The sequence below is a fragment of the Ursus maritimus genome, unplaced genomic scaffold (assembly GCF_017311325.1).
Source record: "Ursus maritimus isolate PB19 unplaced genomic scaffold, ASM1731132v1 scaffold_5, whole genome shotgun sequence".
Lineage (NCBI taxonomy): Eukaryota > Metazoa > Chordata > Mammalia > Carnivora > Ursidae > Ursus > Ursus maritimus.
This window is the reverse complement of record NW_024426663.1, coordinates 58,375,880-58,390,326: the sequence shown is the minus strand read 5'-3', so window position 1 is coordinate 58,390,326 and position 14,447 is coordinate 58,375,880. Positions and strand designations below refer to the sequence as shown.

Genomic DNA, 14,447 nt, shown 5'->3' with positions numbered 1-14,447 from the left:
TAATAATTGTTCTAGTTCAAATATTATTAATAAACTTCCTTTTTAGGTATTACATCAAATACCAATAATGGATCTATGGTGGTTCACAATAGTTATGATGAAATTGAAGGCGGTGGCTTCTTGGGTGAGATGCTATGAAAGTTGTTATTTTTTGTTTTTTTGTGTGTGTGTTTTTGTTTTGTTTTAGTATGTGTTCGTTATAGGAAACAGTGAAGAAAACTTCATACTCATCTATATACACAGCAATACCTCATGGTAGCATTTTTTATCTCCTTTCCTTTAGATTTTTTTTTTTCTTTCAGAATTGGGATCATGGGCTTTATTATTATGTTCTGACTATAGAGTATTTTTATCAATTAAAAAATATATTAAATCAGTTGAACATTAATATGCTTTCATTGACGTTTTGAATTAGAATTTTAGTCTGAGTGTAAAGTTTAGTAAATGAAATAAAAGTAAATTAACCATACCAAGCTAATTTTTTTTTCATACAAACTTATTTTTATGTGTTTCTGGTTATAGTCTACATTAACTAGATTTTAATCATTGCTATTACTTTGTTGGTAGTGTTTATTTTGCAAATTTGATAAATGAAAGTATTAAATTACCCAAAGGATTTTAGAGGCATAATTAAATGGATATATGTATTTATTTAAAGTATTCTGGAGTATAAAATAGAACTTAAAAGTTACCTTGTTTCTAGCAACACCACAGCATACTAACAAGAATCCCACAATGAGCCGAAGTGTTGGGTATTCATATCCCTCCTTACCACCTGGTTATCAGAACACAGCACCACCTAGTACAACTGGAATGCCACCCTCTTCCCTGAATTACTCAAGTGGGCCACAGGGCTTTACTCAGGTAACTTTTTTTTTTAACCAGTTTTCCATCTCTTGATTTAAACTGTGTAGACATAAAAGTTTTAGGAAGGTGTAATGAATACTTTTAACCAATTAAAATAATGGATAGTCCGTAAGACTTGTTTTATTATATATCCCCAGAACTGAAAAAATTGACCAGGAAATCCAGATTAGTTTTGTTAATTAGAGCAAAATTAACCAAGTCCTTACATACTGTTTTCAAATGAAAACACTTTAAAGGCTACTTACTTTGAAATTATGTATGTTTAGACTCCCTTAGGTGCTAATCATTTAACTGCAAGTATGAGTGGATTAAGTCTACATCCAGAGGGGCTAAGAGTTATCAATCTTCTTCAAGAAAGAAACATGCTTCCAGCAACACCTTTGCAGCCTCCTGTTCCAAATTTGCATGAAGATATCCAGAAACTCAATTGTAACCCAGAGTAAGACTTCAAATAGTGTTTCTTACTAAGAATGACATTTTATTCTAAAAGTTTTTTTTTTTTAAAGATTTTATTTATTTATTTGACAGAGAGAGACAGCCAGCGGGAGAGGGAACATGAGCAGGGGGAGTGGGAGAGAAAGAAGCAGGCTTCCAGCAGAGGAGCCTGATGTGGGGCTCGATCCCAGGACCCTGGGATCACCCTGAGCCGAAGGCAGCCGCCTAATGACTGCGCTACCCAGGCGCCCCTATTCTAAAAGTTTTGGATTTTTTTTTTGGAGCTTCATGTATTATGAACAAGCAGTACAAACATTAATTTATGAAAATAGTTTTGCATGCAGGAAAAAGAACTTTGTTAATTGCTTACTTGATATTTGAAATATTTTAACTCAAAAAATAGGGTTGTAACTTCTAAGCGATGACTGCTCTTATCAGCTGTAATGGGACTATGACACTCATTATCATTGTGGTGAATACATTATTTTTTTTAAAGTCCAGTGTATGGGGATTTGATTCTACATAATCCTTTATTTGCTCTCATTTTAAATTACTTTTCATAATAAACATAAAAACTCTTTTGTCCCTTAAAATGGATCATTAGTTTAAATATATGTGGTGACGACTTTCTGATAAATTGAATTTTGTTATTTTCAAATGGTCTTTTTAGAACCTTCAACAGAACTGATCTTTTCATTAATAAACTTAAACTTGCATTTGTACATTTGTGTCGTCACCTTTTAATTCCAATGTAATCTAGATTTATATAAAGAAAAATAAGTCATTTGTTAGTCTGGACTGTCCTATGCACAAGCCAAGCCAAGAAAAGACTGTATTTTAGTTATATAATACTGGGTTGTAACTGTCCAGCCTCTTTTTCTGAATAGAACTTAAATATTTAAGGAGATAAAATTTGAGAGGGTCTATTGAAAAGTTTCTTTGTAATTTGATCCACTGTTAAAATGTCTACCTTTCACATCTTCTTTTTGTCCAAAAATAATCATAGCAACAACAGACACATGATTCTTTTTTTATGATACATGGTTTTTACTTTGATATAGGTTATTTCGATGTACGCTGACGAGCATTCCTCAGACTCAGGCCTTACTGAATAAAGCCAAACTTCCTTTGGGACTGCTGCTTCATCCTTTCAAAGACCTAGTGGTATGTTTCACTAATGAAAGTAAATGTCTAATGGAAAATTATCTTGGTGGTGAGGAATTTTCTACAGTAGTGCAAGAATCACATGTAGAATTTATCTGCGCTATCTTTAGGAATTTGACCATTGACAGGTTCCTTTGTAATTCAGCCATCACTTTTATTACCAAACACTTCAAAATGAGATTAAATCAGCCTATTTTTGAAAAATTCAAGAGATACTGAAAGAAAATAAATAAATGAACCATGCTATTTTAAAAAGTTATAAATTGGGGCGCCTGGGTGGCTCAGTCCTTAAGCGTCTGCCTTCGGCTCAGGGCGTGATCCCGGCGTTCTGGAATCGAGCCCCATGTCAGGCTCCTCTGCTGGGAGCCTGCTTCTTCCTCTCCCACTCCCCCTGCTTGTGTTCCCTCTCTCACTGGATGTCTCTCTCTCTCTGTCAAATAAATAAATAAAATCTTAAAAAAGTTATAAATTATTTGCCTGTTTGAAATAATGTACCCAGTCTCCCAGTTCTGCCATTCTTGGAGTAAGTTTGTTGCTTTAGAAAGAAACTGTTTCTTCTGCTCAAAGGGGAAAAACAAAGAAGACCTTCCACTTTTGTCGTAAGGCTCTGGAACCTTGACATACCCTTGAGAGGTTCAGTACATAAGTGACTATCCCAAAACAAATTTATATTAAGACTAGAACTTCTAATATGTATGATAAACTTTAAAAAGGAGCATAATTGCAAAGTTTAATTGAATACTTAGATATAATTTACCCTTACCTTACTTTATGACAGTTCTTTAATGAGAACTTAGTAAGCCTCCTAATGGAACATGAAGAAAATTCCTAATAATTTACTCAGTCATTTCATTGGTCTTAGAGTGTTGATCCTTATTTTACCATCCATCTCAAAATTACATTGGATATTTACCATGTTGGTTTTATAATATAAATGTTTAATGAGAAAATAAATACTTTCTCAAAGGCAGGATTTAATGAGAATAGTTCTGAAGAAAAATAGTAGTTTTTAAAATCAATACATTTTAGCTACGTAATTTCTTTGTGTGACAGTTTGGACACATCTTTTTACCCTTGGTTTTTTTCTCCAAAATTATAGTATCCTGGAAGTTACTTGAAAGGTATGGTTTAGTATTTGGCCTTTAGAAGTGATGATCACTGCCTTTAAAAAATTCTTTTTTTTTTTTAGCAATTGCCCGTGGTTACCTCCAGTACAATTGTGAGATGCCGCTCCTGCAGGACATATATCAACCCTTTTGTCAGCTTTCTGGATCAAAGGAGATGGAAGTGTAACTTATGTTACCGAGTCAATGATGGTATGTTTTTTTAAAAACATTTACAAATTTCAGTTTATGTTGTAGGGAAAGCAGATAATACAAATGTGAAATTAAAAAAAAAGAAACCCTGTCTTAACCTGTAATCCTTCCTCTCAGAGATAACTTCTGTTAACTTCTTTCTATACATTTATAGATACATACACATATGTATGTTTGTGTGTGTGTGTGTGTGTGTGTATAAATACATACTTTTTGAACAAAGATATTCTCTGATACCACTTTTTTACATTTATTATATTGGGTATATAATAAATGGCATATTTCATGGTATTATTTAAGCCTATAATTTAAGAAATATTTTTATTTAGAAATTGTCCCATGCCTTTTCTCTAGGGTGAAAGAAAATAAGTCCACAGAATAGCTGCCATTAGCTTCATTCACTGCTGTATGAAGGGAGGTGGGCAGTGCTAGAAGGTTAGTTGAATGTAGTTTTTTTCAGTAATTGAGGAAGAGGAGATCTTTCAGAAGCTGCCTACAGTCTATGTTTAAGGCATATTATCTAACCGATAGCACTTTATTAGGATTAGAGAAGAAAAAGGGTATGCTGATATCCACATTGAAACTTAGGTCTCTGGGTGCCTGGCTGCCTCAGTCGGTGGAGCATGTGACTCTTATTTTGGGGTTAGTGAGTTCAAGCCCCACGTTGAACATAGAGCTTACTTAAAAAAATTAAAAAAAAAAAAAAGAAAACTGGGTCTGTGTTTGAAAGGAAATTTCATCAAGCATTGGGAAATAGAGAATTTAAGAGATTTTTAAAAACCATTCTTAACGTTTTTTTTACAAGTAGAGTGAGCATGGAGTAAGAACATAATTTTTACTCTAATAATTTAGAAAATGTACGTATAGTGTTTTGTATGCCTTCAAAATCTTATGTATATATGCTTCAGTATGTGAAACAAAATTATAATAAAGGTAGAAGTCGCTTTAGTATGCAGCCCAGACCATTTCATGAACTATGGCTTACTCTTTAACATATGGAGGATTTTGAATTTCTTTTTTTTTTTTTTTTTTAAGATTTTATTTATTTATTTGAAAGAGAGAGAGAGCCAGCCAGCGTGAGAGGGAACACAAGCAGGGGGAGAGGGAGAGGAAGAAGCAGGCCCCAGCAGAGGAGCCTGATCTGGGGCTCGATCCCAGAATGCCAGGATCACGCCCTGAGCCGAAGGCAGACGCTTAACGACTGAGCCACCCAGGCGCCCCAGGATTTTGAATTTCTAAACAGTTAATAGGAAGACAGGTGCAATGATAATTTAGAAAATACTCTTTGAGCACTAGTGTATTACAAGTGGTGGGTAGCTGATGTTCCATAAAGGCCTCATTAATTAATGGAAGTCACTGAACGATTAGGCTTTTAGCTTTAGCTTGTAAAGTATTTTTACCATAGCTTTATAGGGGCAGCCAGAGTCTGTACATTTTGTGGCAAATGTTAATATTTGTGTACCATAATGAAATTTAAGACAAAATTTAGTCTCACATTTAAGATAATAATTGGTATTTAATGAATTTTTATCGTCCTTTCAAGCTGTTTTAGGGAAAGCACTTCAGCAAGAATTAAGACAAAGAGTATATTAGAAAGTAGGAAGAGTAAAATCGCTGTGATTGTGGCTGTAAAAGCAAGACATACTTAGTGCCATTGAGTGTGGGAAAACTTGAACTCAAACAAAGTATATTTATTCTTCAATATTTAGTCTATATTGGCTTATCTATAAATCCTCAAAATTAGAAAACAGCTAAATGCAAGATATATCAAACTTAATCCTTTCATTTTATCATTGTATGTTGTTGACTTATAGTTCCTGAGGAATTCATGTACAACCCTTTGACTAGAGTCTACGGAGAACCTCACAGAAGACCTGAAGTTCAAAATGCTACTATTGAGTTTATGGCTCCTTCAGAATACATGGTAAGCTTTCATTTTTTATGTAGCGTATTTATTTAACTCTACGCTTTAAATAAAACATTGTAGCATCCTTTAACAAAATTTTATGTTTTTAAATTTTATAAGTTAAACTTGTTCATTATAAATGTAGTTAATTAGTATGTAAGGGTAAATCTGAAAAGTAAAAGTATATGTAAAATTTCACCTATGTTTCTTGTGCATCAATCCAGAAATTTGCATTGTAATACCAGGATCATATTTACTTTTAAGTCACATTCCAGTTTTCTTCTTCTAATAATGCTGTGATAAACATTCTCTTGCAAGTACTATTACACCCTTGTATGAGTATCTGAGGTCTTGCATTTTTAAAATAATAATTATGCCTAACATTTCATTAGCACTTTACATTTTACAAAGCACTTAAATATTTTTGATCATCACAAACAACTGTCTGAATTAAGCTAGGTGAATGCTGTTAATCCTGTTTTACAGATGTGAAAACAGACTTAGGTTAAGTGACTTGCCAAATATCTTTTAAGTAAGTGGGAGACCTTGCATAAAAGTCTGTGCCTTTTGATTTGGTTACTCTTTCACCGTGCCGTAATTGCCTCTAAATAAAGGGAATATGAAGATAAGACTTAACATCAACTTTTTATATTTTATTTTACCTTTTCATGTTTTTGTGGGGTAATTTCTTTCTGGGCAGCAATGGGAAATAGAAATTATGAGGGTTCATTTTCTTTTCACCTCAGAAAAGTTCAGTGTAGAAAACAGTTTTGTGACACTTAAATGGTAGGTAATAGTTTTCCCTAGTGTAGCTGTCTCTTTGTTAAATTAAAGCCAAAAAATCAGAAGTAGCATTTGTTCTTTTGTATTGGCCTCCTGGGGTGTCTTTTATCTTCCAGGTTTTGCAAAACTGACTTCCTTTAAATCTGTAAACTTGCGTGTTGTGAGATGTTTTGCTCCTTCTTTGCTTATCTCTTTGGTGACAGATGCTATGAATTTGGCAAGTGGTCTATGCAAAAAATATAAAAGTTAGTACACTCAAAAAAAAAAAAAAATTAGTACACTACATGCCCAGTTCTCAACATGGTTATTTGATGCTTTTTATTGAATTGAGGGCAAATCTTTGAGTTTGGAATTATAAAATATAGTTGTACATTTTTATGGATCTTGACTAAAATGCGTTGGTTAAGGAACCAGCTCAGGCTAACTTGATTTGTCACTTTCACAATTGTAATTTCCCTAAATTGTGAAATATAGTGTGCATATGGAAAAGTCTATAAAACATAAATGTGTAAGTTACCAAATAATTATAAACGCCTGTGTTAGCACCATGCCCGTCAGAAATTGAAGACTGCCAGTACTCCCAGAAGCCCTCTGACTATGTTTTCTCTCCTTGTCCTAGAGAAAAACTGTTCTGACTTAGGGCAATCACATCTTCATTTTTCTTTTTCTAACTTTGCATCTGAAAACAATATAATATAGTTTTGCATATTTTTAAAACTCCTATTATTTCTATATTATTTTCTTAACCCATTATTATTTATTAGTAGTCTCCATTTAATCTGTAAATAATGTTTATTGTTATGTTTTCGGTGGATTGGACAGATGGTAGGTTTAGATTTAATCCTGTTAAATGTCTTTAATGTCTTTTCTTCAGTTACGACCACCTCAACCTCCAGTGTACCTCTTTGTATTTGATGTATCTCACAATGCAGTTGAAACTGGATACTTGAATTCAGTTTGCCAGAGTTTGTTGGACAATCTGGATTTGTAAGTATCTTAATTCAGCTTGAATTTGAAACTGGTAGTGTTTGCAAAACGAGTAAGTAGTTTCAAAATACAAAAAATGCTATATATAATTATGTTCTAAATGTCCATTTAAATTGGTTTCTTAGTTTCAGGCCTCACTCTCTCTGAGAAACATAAATTTATTTTAACTTTTCATTATGGAAAAATTTCAAATATGGAGTAAGTAGAAAGAATGTAGGAACTTCCGAGTACCCATCCCTCAATTTCAACATTTTTAGTGTTCATCTGTTCTTGTTTCATCTAATTCCTCCCATACACAAACACTTGTTTTCCCCTTGAGTATTTTCACTCAAATCTCAGTCAGCATATCTTCTTACCTATAAATAATTGCAGTCATTTTTAACCCTAAGATACAGGTCTCACGCCAAACAAAATTAGCAGTAATTCCATAATATGATTTTATACCTGGTTCAATTTTTGGTTTTGGTGTGTCAGAAATGTCTTTAATGTAGGTTTGTTGAAATAAGAATCCAAACAGTGTGTACATGTTGCATTGAGTTTTCGTATCTATTAAGTCTCTTAAAATATCTGTACTTTAAATGGTTCTTAGATACTTAGTATAACTTATAAAAGCTAGTATGACTTTTCAGTGTAATGAAATATAGTGCTCTTGTGTGGTATGGAAGAATGTGAAGGACCAGATCTTATCAGAAATGGGCTAAGTCCCTCACCTCGGAGAAAGGATCCTCCTTGTTCTTGCCAGCATTTGTATTTTAATGAACAACAAAAATGAAAACTAGTCTCTCTCCTTAAGAAACTGTAGGTCCACATATTTAAGTTCTTTAAGACAAATACTTTTGCTGCTCTTAAGTTGAACAATGTAAGAAGAGGTTTGGGTAAACTTTTTAAAAGATGTGCAGTACCTTAATTTATTTTATATTTTAGGGGCACATGGGTGGCTCAGTTGGTTAAGTGTCCAACTCTTGATCTCAGCTCAGCTGTTGATCTCAGGGTCGTAAGTTCAAGCCCTATGTTGGGCTCAAACATACTTATACACACATATATTGTATTTTAGAGTTGCTAAATGGTAATTTTTTGAGCTGTTTTTGTTAAATTAAAATCATCTACAAAGTTCACTATAACAACATGAAAAGGTTTGTATATACTTTCAAGTATTTTTTTATATACCACTTCCCATGTGATTTATGTAACTTTATATAGGTGTAGTGAGTTTTGGATTGCTGTATTATTGCAGTGTCTTGTTGATTGGTTTATGCATAATGTTTTCACTTCGAGTAGGGTCTGTTTTCATGCTAATTAAACATTGGGCAGATTAAGCATTTATTTGGGGATAATTTCCATAATACAGGAGTAGTTCTTTATATGTTAACTCTTCGCAGGTATTTTTATATATGTATGTATATGGAAAAACTTGATGCAATACTTTTCTGAATTTGTTTGTAGGCTTCCTGGCAACACTAGGACGAAAATTGGCTTCATTACATTTGATAGTACAATCCACTTCTATAGTCTTCAAGAAGGTCTCTCTCAACCTCAGATGCTAATCGTTTCAGATATTGAAGGTATATAATATATACTTAAAATTATTGAAATGCCTTAGGAGTTATATTTGACATTATGTATATATGTATGGTGTATATATGACTACTATATTGAGGAAAAAGACCTTGAGTATAAAATCATGAGCGTATTGGAATTGTAAGAGTTCTTTATTAATCCCTCATTTTTACAGAAGAGAAAACAGTAATGGAGGTAAAGTGAATTTTGAGGCAACAAAAACAAGTTAATGTTCAAACTCAGATTAAATGTAGGTTTCTTTTTCCCTTCTCATTCATTCATTCAAAAAGTATTTGAAGAGAGACATAGAAGAGTAATGGAATAGAATAGAGGGCCCAGGAATGAACCCTCACATATATGCTGAACTGATTTTTTTTTTAAAGATTTTATTTATTTATTTGACAGAGCACAAGTAGGCAGAGCAGGAGGGAGAGGGAGAAGCAGGCTCCCCACTGAACAGAGAGTGCAACGTGGGGCTCAATCCCAGGACCCCGGGATCATGACCTGAGTCGAAGGGTTGGTTGCTTAACTGACTGAGCCATCCAGGGGCCCCTGATTTTTTTTTTTTTTTAAGAGGGAGGGAGGAAGAGTGCAGGCATAAGTCCAGGGGTGGGGAGTGCAGAGGGGGAGAGAGAGAATCTCAAGCAGTCTCCACGCCTAGTGTGGGGCCTGACATGGGGCTCGATCCCACAACCCTGAGATCATGACCTGAGCTGAAATCAAGAGTTGGACGCTTAACTGACTGAGCCACCCATGCATCCCTGTGCTGAACTGGTTTTTGACAAGGATACCAAGACTATTCAATGGGGAGAAGACAGTCTTTTCAACAAATGGTTCTGGGAAAGGTAAATATGCAAAAGAATGAAGTTGGACCCTTACCTTAAAGCATATTGAAAAGGAGAGAGGGAGCGCCTTTTTAAAAAAAAAAAGATTTAAAAATCTTAAAAAAAAAATATATATATATATATATATATATATATATATATATATATATATATATATATATATATATATATAAAGAGGGGAGGTGTTTAGGGCTCAAGCCCCACATTGGGCATAGAGCTTACTTAAAAATAAACAAACAAACTGAAAAATAAATGGTTAAGGTGACAAATTTTCTGTATTATGTATACTTTACCACAGTTAAGAAAAATTAACTCAAAATGGATCATAGACTGGAGTGTGAGATTAAAACTGTTAGAAGAAAGCAGAAGTAAATCTCTGTGACCTTGGATTAGGCTGAGATTTCTCAGATACAACACCAAAAGCGCAAACAGCAAAATAAAAAATAGCTGCACCTGGCTGGCTCAGTTGTTGGAGCATCTGACTTTTTTTTTTTTAAAGATTTTATTTATTTATTTGACAGAGAGAGACACAGTGAGCAAGAGAGGGAACACAAGCAGGGGGAGTGGGAGAGGGAGAAGCAGGCTCCCAGTGGAGCAGGGAGCCCGATGCAGAGCTCAATCCCAGGACCCCGGGATCACGCCCTGAGCCAAAGGCAGGAGCTTAACAACTGAGCCACGCAGGTGCCCTGAGGAGCATCTGACTCTTGATCTCAGGGTCATGAATTTGAGCCCCATGTTGGGTGTAGAGATTACTTAAAAAAAAAAAAAAAAGGAAAATAGATACATTTGGTTTCTTCAAAATTAAAATATAATTTTTTAAAAAGATGTATTTATTTTAAAAAGAGAGCACACAAGTGGGGGAGGGTCAGAGGGCAGGGAGAGAATCTCAAGCTGACTCTCCACTGAGCGCGGAGCCCGACATGGGGCTCAGTTTCACGACCCTGAGATCATGACAGCGCCTAAATCAAGAGTTGGCCACTTAACCAACTGAGCCACCCAGGTGCCCCCAAAATTAAAAACTTTTGTGCATCACATCAAGAATGTAAAAAGACAACTGACAGAACGAGAGAAAATATTTGCAAATCATGTATCTGATCAGGAATTTATATCTAGAGGTACCTGGGTGGTTCAGTCAGTTGAACTGCCTTTGGCTCAGGGATTGAGCCCTGCATTGGGCTCCTTGCTCAGTAGGGAGCCTGCTTCTCCCTCTCCCTGTCTCTCCTCCTGCTTGTGCTCTATCTCTGTCAAGTAAATATATAAAATCTTTTATTTTATTTTATTTATTTGAGAGAGAGAAGAGAGAGAGAGCACAAGCAGGGTGAGGGGCAAAGGGAGAAGCAAATTCCCCACTGAATGGGGCTCAGTGTGGGGCTCTATCCTGGGTCTCTGAGATCATGACCTGAGCCGAAGGCAGACACTTAACCAACTGAGCCACCCAGGCACCCCAGTAAATAAAATCTTTTTTAAAAATGTAAGAGTTCATTAAATTATATAAAGAACTTCTACAACAAAACAAGAAAAAGACAATTTAATTAAAAAGTGGGTAAATGATTTGAAGAGACCTGTCTCTCTATTCAATACACAGTATTCAGTATTTTCTATAAACAGTTGGCTGATAAGCACTGAAAAGATGCTCCATATCATAAGTTATCAAGGAAATACAAATGAAAACCACAATGAGACTAGTTAGAATATTCTCAGATCCAAAACTCAAATTGTTTTGCTGCTCTGAGCATGTCTATGAATGTCCATAGAAGCAGCATGAGTATTGATTTTGGGGTTACAAGTAAATTTTAGTGAGTAGAGGCGCCTGGGTGGCTCACTTGGTTAGGTGTCTGCCTTCAGCTCAGGTCATGATCCCAGGGTGATGGGATATCCTGCACTGGGCTTCCTGCTCAGAGGGGAGGCTGCTTCTCCCTCACCCACTCCCCCTGCTTGTGTTCTCTCTTTCTCTCTCTGTCAAATAAATAAATAAATTCTAGTAAGTATGCAAATTGGCAAATATAGAATCCACAAATAGTGAGGATTCACTATATCTCTTTAAAGGGCAGTAGTCGAGGAGAGCCCCCTTCTGTCTTGGTTGTTTTAAATCTCACAACATACCAGCCAAGTTATTCATTCATTCCCTAACCTGTTCACACAGATACTTACTTTGCATGAAATAAAATCGCTGAACAGGTGATTCTGAGAATGGGCCAATTGTGAATTCACTGATAAGGTCCAGCCTCTCAGTTTTATACATAAGCTGATAGATGGAGTGTCCCTTGCTGGGTGTCACATAGTGGGGGTTAAAAAAAAGACAGTAACAAGTAAAGTATTTTCAAGAAAGTGGAGAAATTGGAACTCTTATACACTGCTAGTTGGAATGGAAAGTTTTACAGCCACTATGGAAAACAGTCTGCCACTTGCTCCAAAAGTTAAACATAGAGTTACCATATGACCCAGCAATTCTATTCAATATGTATATACTAAGGAAAAGTAAGAAAATATGCACATGGATGTTCATAAAATATGGCCAACAAGTGGAAACAACCCTAATGCCCATTATTTGATGAATGGATAAACAAAAAGTGTATCCATACAATGAAATATTATTTGTCAACAAAAAAGAATAAAGTACTGATAGGTACTGCAACATGAGTGAATCTTGAAAACACTGTGATGAGTGTCAGAAGCCAGTCACAAAGTACCTCATTCCATGACTCTACTTTTATTTTAAGATGTTATCTATTTATTTTAGAGAGTAAGTGTTTGTGTGCACACATGAGGTGTGGGGGATGGGTGTGGGAGGAGGGGCCGAGGGAGAAAGAATCCCAAGCAGACGCCCCACTGAGTGCAGAGTGTGATATGGGGCTTGATCTCATGACCCCAAGGTATGACCCTGGGACCATATTCTGAGCTAAAATGAAGATTCGTTTAGGCGTTGGACTGTTGGTTTCGTCTCGGATCACGCTGGGCATGGAGTCTGCTTGGGATTCTCTGACTCCTCCTCTCCCTCTGCCCCTCACCACTCACCCCTATCATGTGTGCTCTCTCTCTAAAATAAATAAATATTTTTAAAAATACGTTATGTCCAGGATAGGGAAATCCAGAGACAGACTGGTGGTTGCCTAGTGCTTTGGGAGTTGGCAGGGACATGAAGAATGACTGTTAATTCACGTGGGGTTTCTTTTTGGGATAATGAGAAGGATCTGGAATTAGTGGTGATGGCTGTGCAATTCTATGAATATATTAAAAAAATTACTGAATTGTTATCTTCTACAAGGGTGAATTCTATGATATGTGAATTATATCTCAACAAAACTTTTTTTTTTTTTTTAAGATTTTATTTATTTATTTGACAGAGATAGAGACAGCCAGCGAGAGAGGGAACACAAGCAGGGGGAGTGGGAGAGGAAGAAGCAGGCTCATAGCAGAGGAGCCTGATGTGGGGCTCGATCCCATAATGCCGGGATCACGCCCTGAGCCGAAGGCAGACGCTTAACCGCTGTGCCACCCAGGCGCCCCTCAACAAAACTTCTATTAAACATTTTTAAAATTTAATTTTTAAAAGATTTATTTATTTGAGAGAGAGCTAGAGAGCATGTGGGGGGGGAGGGGCAGAGGGAGAGGGAGGGAGAGAGAGAGTCTTAGGCAGCTTTCATGCTAAGCGTGGAGCCCAACATGGGGCTTGAGGTCACGACCTGAGCGGAAACCAAGAGTCAGACGCCTAACAGACTGTGCCACCCAGGCACCCCACAACGTTCTTTATTTTTAAAGCAAAAAGAGAAGAAAATCTAAACAGTCTGCTGTAGAATTTTTTTTTAAAGATTTTATTTATTTGAGAAAGAGAGAGAGATGGGGAGGGGAAAGAAAGAGGGGAAGAGAGAGAGAGAGAGAGAGAAGCATACTCCCTGCTGAGTAGAAAGCCTGATATGGGGCTCAATCCCAGGACCCAGAGAGATCATGACCTGAGCCAAAGGCGGATGCTTGACCAACTGAGCCACCCAGGTGCCCCAACTGTAGAATTTTTAGGTGACAGCTAAAGTAAATACATAATGTTACAAATAATTTTTTGGTATTTGTTTTACAAGCGTTATAAAGAGCCTTTATTTATTTATTTTTAAAGATTTTATTTATTTATTTGACAGAGACAGCCAGCGAGAGAGGGAACACAAGCAAGGGGAGTGGGAGAGGAAGAAGCAGGCTCCTAGCAGAGGAGCCTGATGTGGGGCTCTGTCCCAGGACCCTGGGATCACGCCCTGAGCCGAAGGCAGATGCTTAATGACTGTGCCACCGAGGCGCCCCTATAATGAGCCTTTAAAAAAAAAAACCAAAAAACAGTACCATAATGTAGAAAGTAAGACTTCTTGTAGTCCTTCACTACCACCCACAGTTTGCTTCCTTTTAAAGGAAGATAATTTAATTCCTAAGTAAGAATAAATTTGAATCCTGAGGAGCTCATCTGAAGTGGTCAGTTAGCAATACCTTCTGATTTACTTGATTTTGTAGTTCCATAAATATAGGCTCTAGTGGGGACATTCTTTATGCGACAGTATGTGCTTTTTGAATGACAGAGCTGTTGTTGGGCTATATTACTTCTTCGTA

At 36.1% G+C, this 14,447-nt stretch overlaps 1 protein-coding gene across 1 annotated transcript in view; it reads left to right on the top strand.

Annotated features, from left to right (window-relative positions):
* The window catches only part of SEC24A (SEC24 homolog A, COPII coat complex component), a 61,637-nt gene that overhangs the window by 27,037 nt on the left and 20,153 nt on the right, over positions 1-14,447 (top strand). The window contains exons 4-11 of the mRNA XM_008691597.2: positions 47-124; positions 704-864; positions 1,134-1,306; positions 2,364-2,466; positions 3,656-3,782; positions 5,597-5,706; positions 7,346-7,458; positions 8,902-9,020. Of these exons, the coding sequence (XP_008689819.1) occupies positions 47-124; positions 704-864; positions 1,134-1,306; positions 2,364-2,466; positions 3,656-3,782; positions 5,597-5,706; positions 7,346-7,458; positions 8,902-9,020 (984 nt within the window). The remainder of the gene's footprint in view (positions 1-46; positions 125-703; positions 865-1,133; positions 1,307-2,363; positions 2,467-3,655; positions 3,783-5,596; positions 5,707-7,345; positions 7,459-8,901; positions 9,021-14,447) is intronic.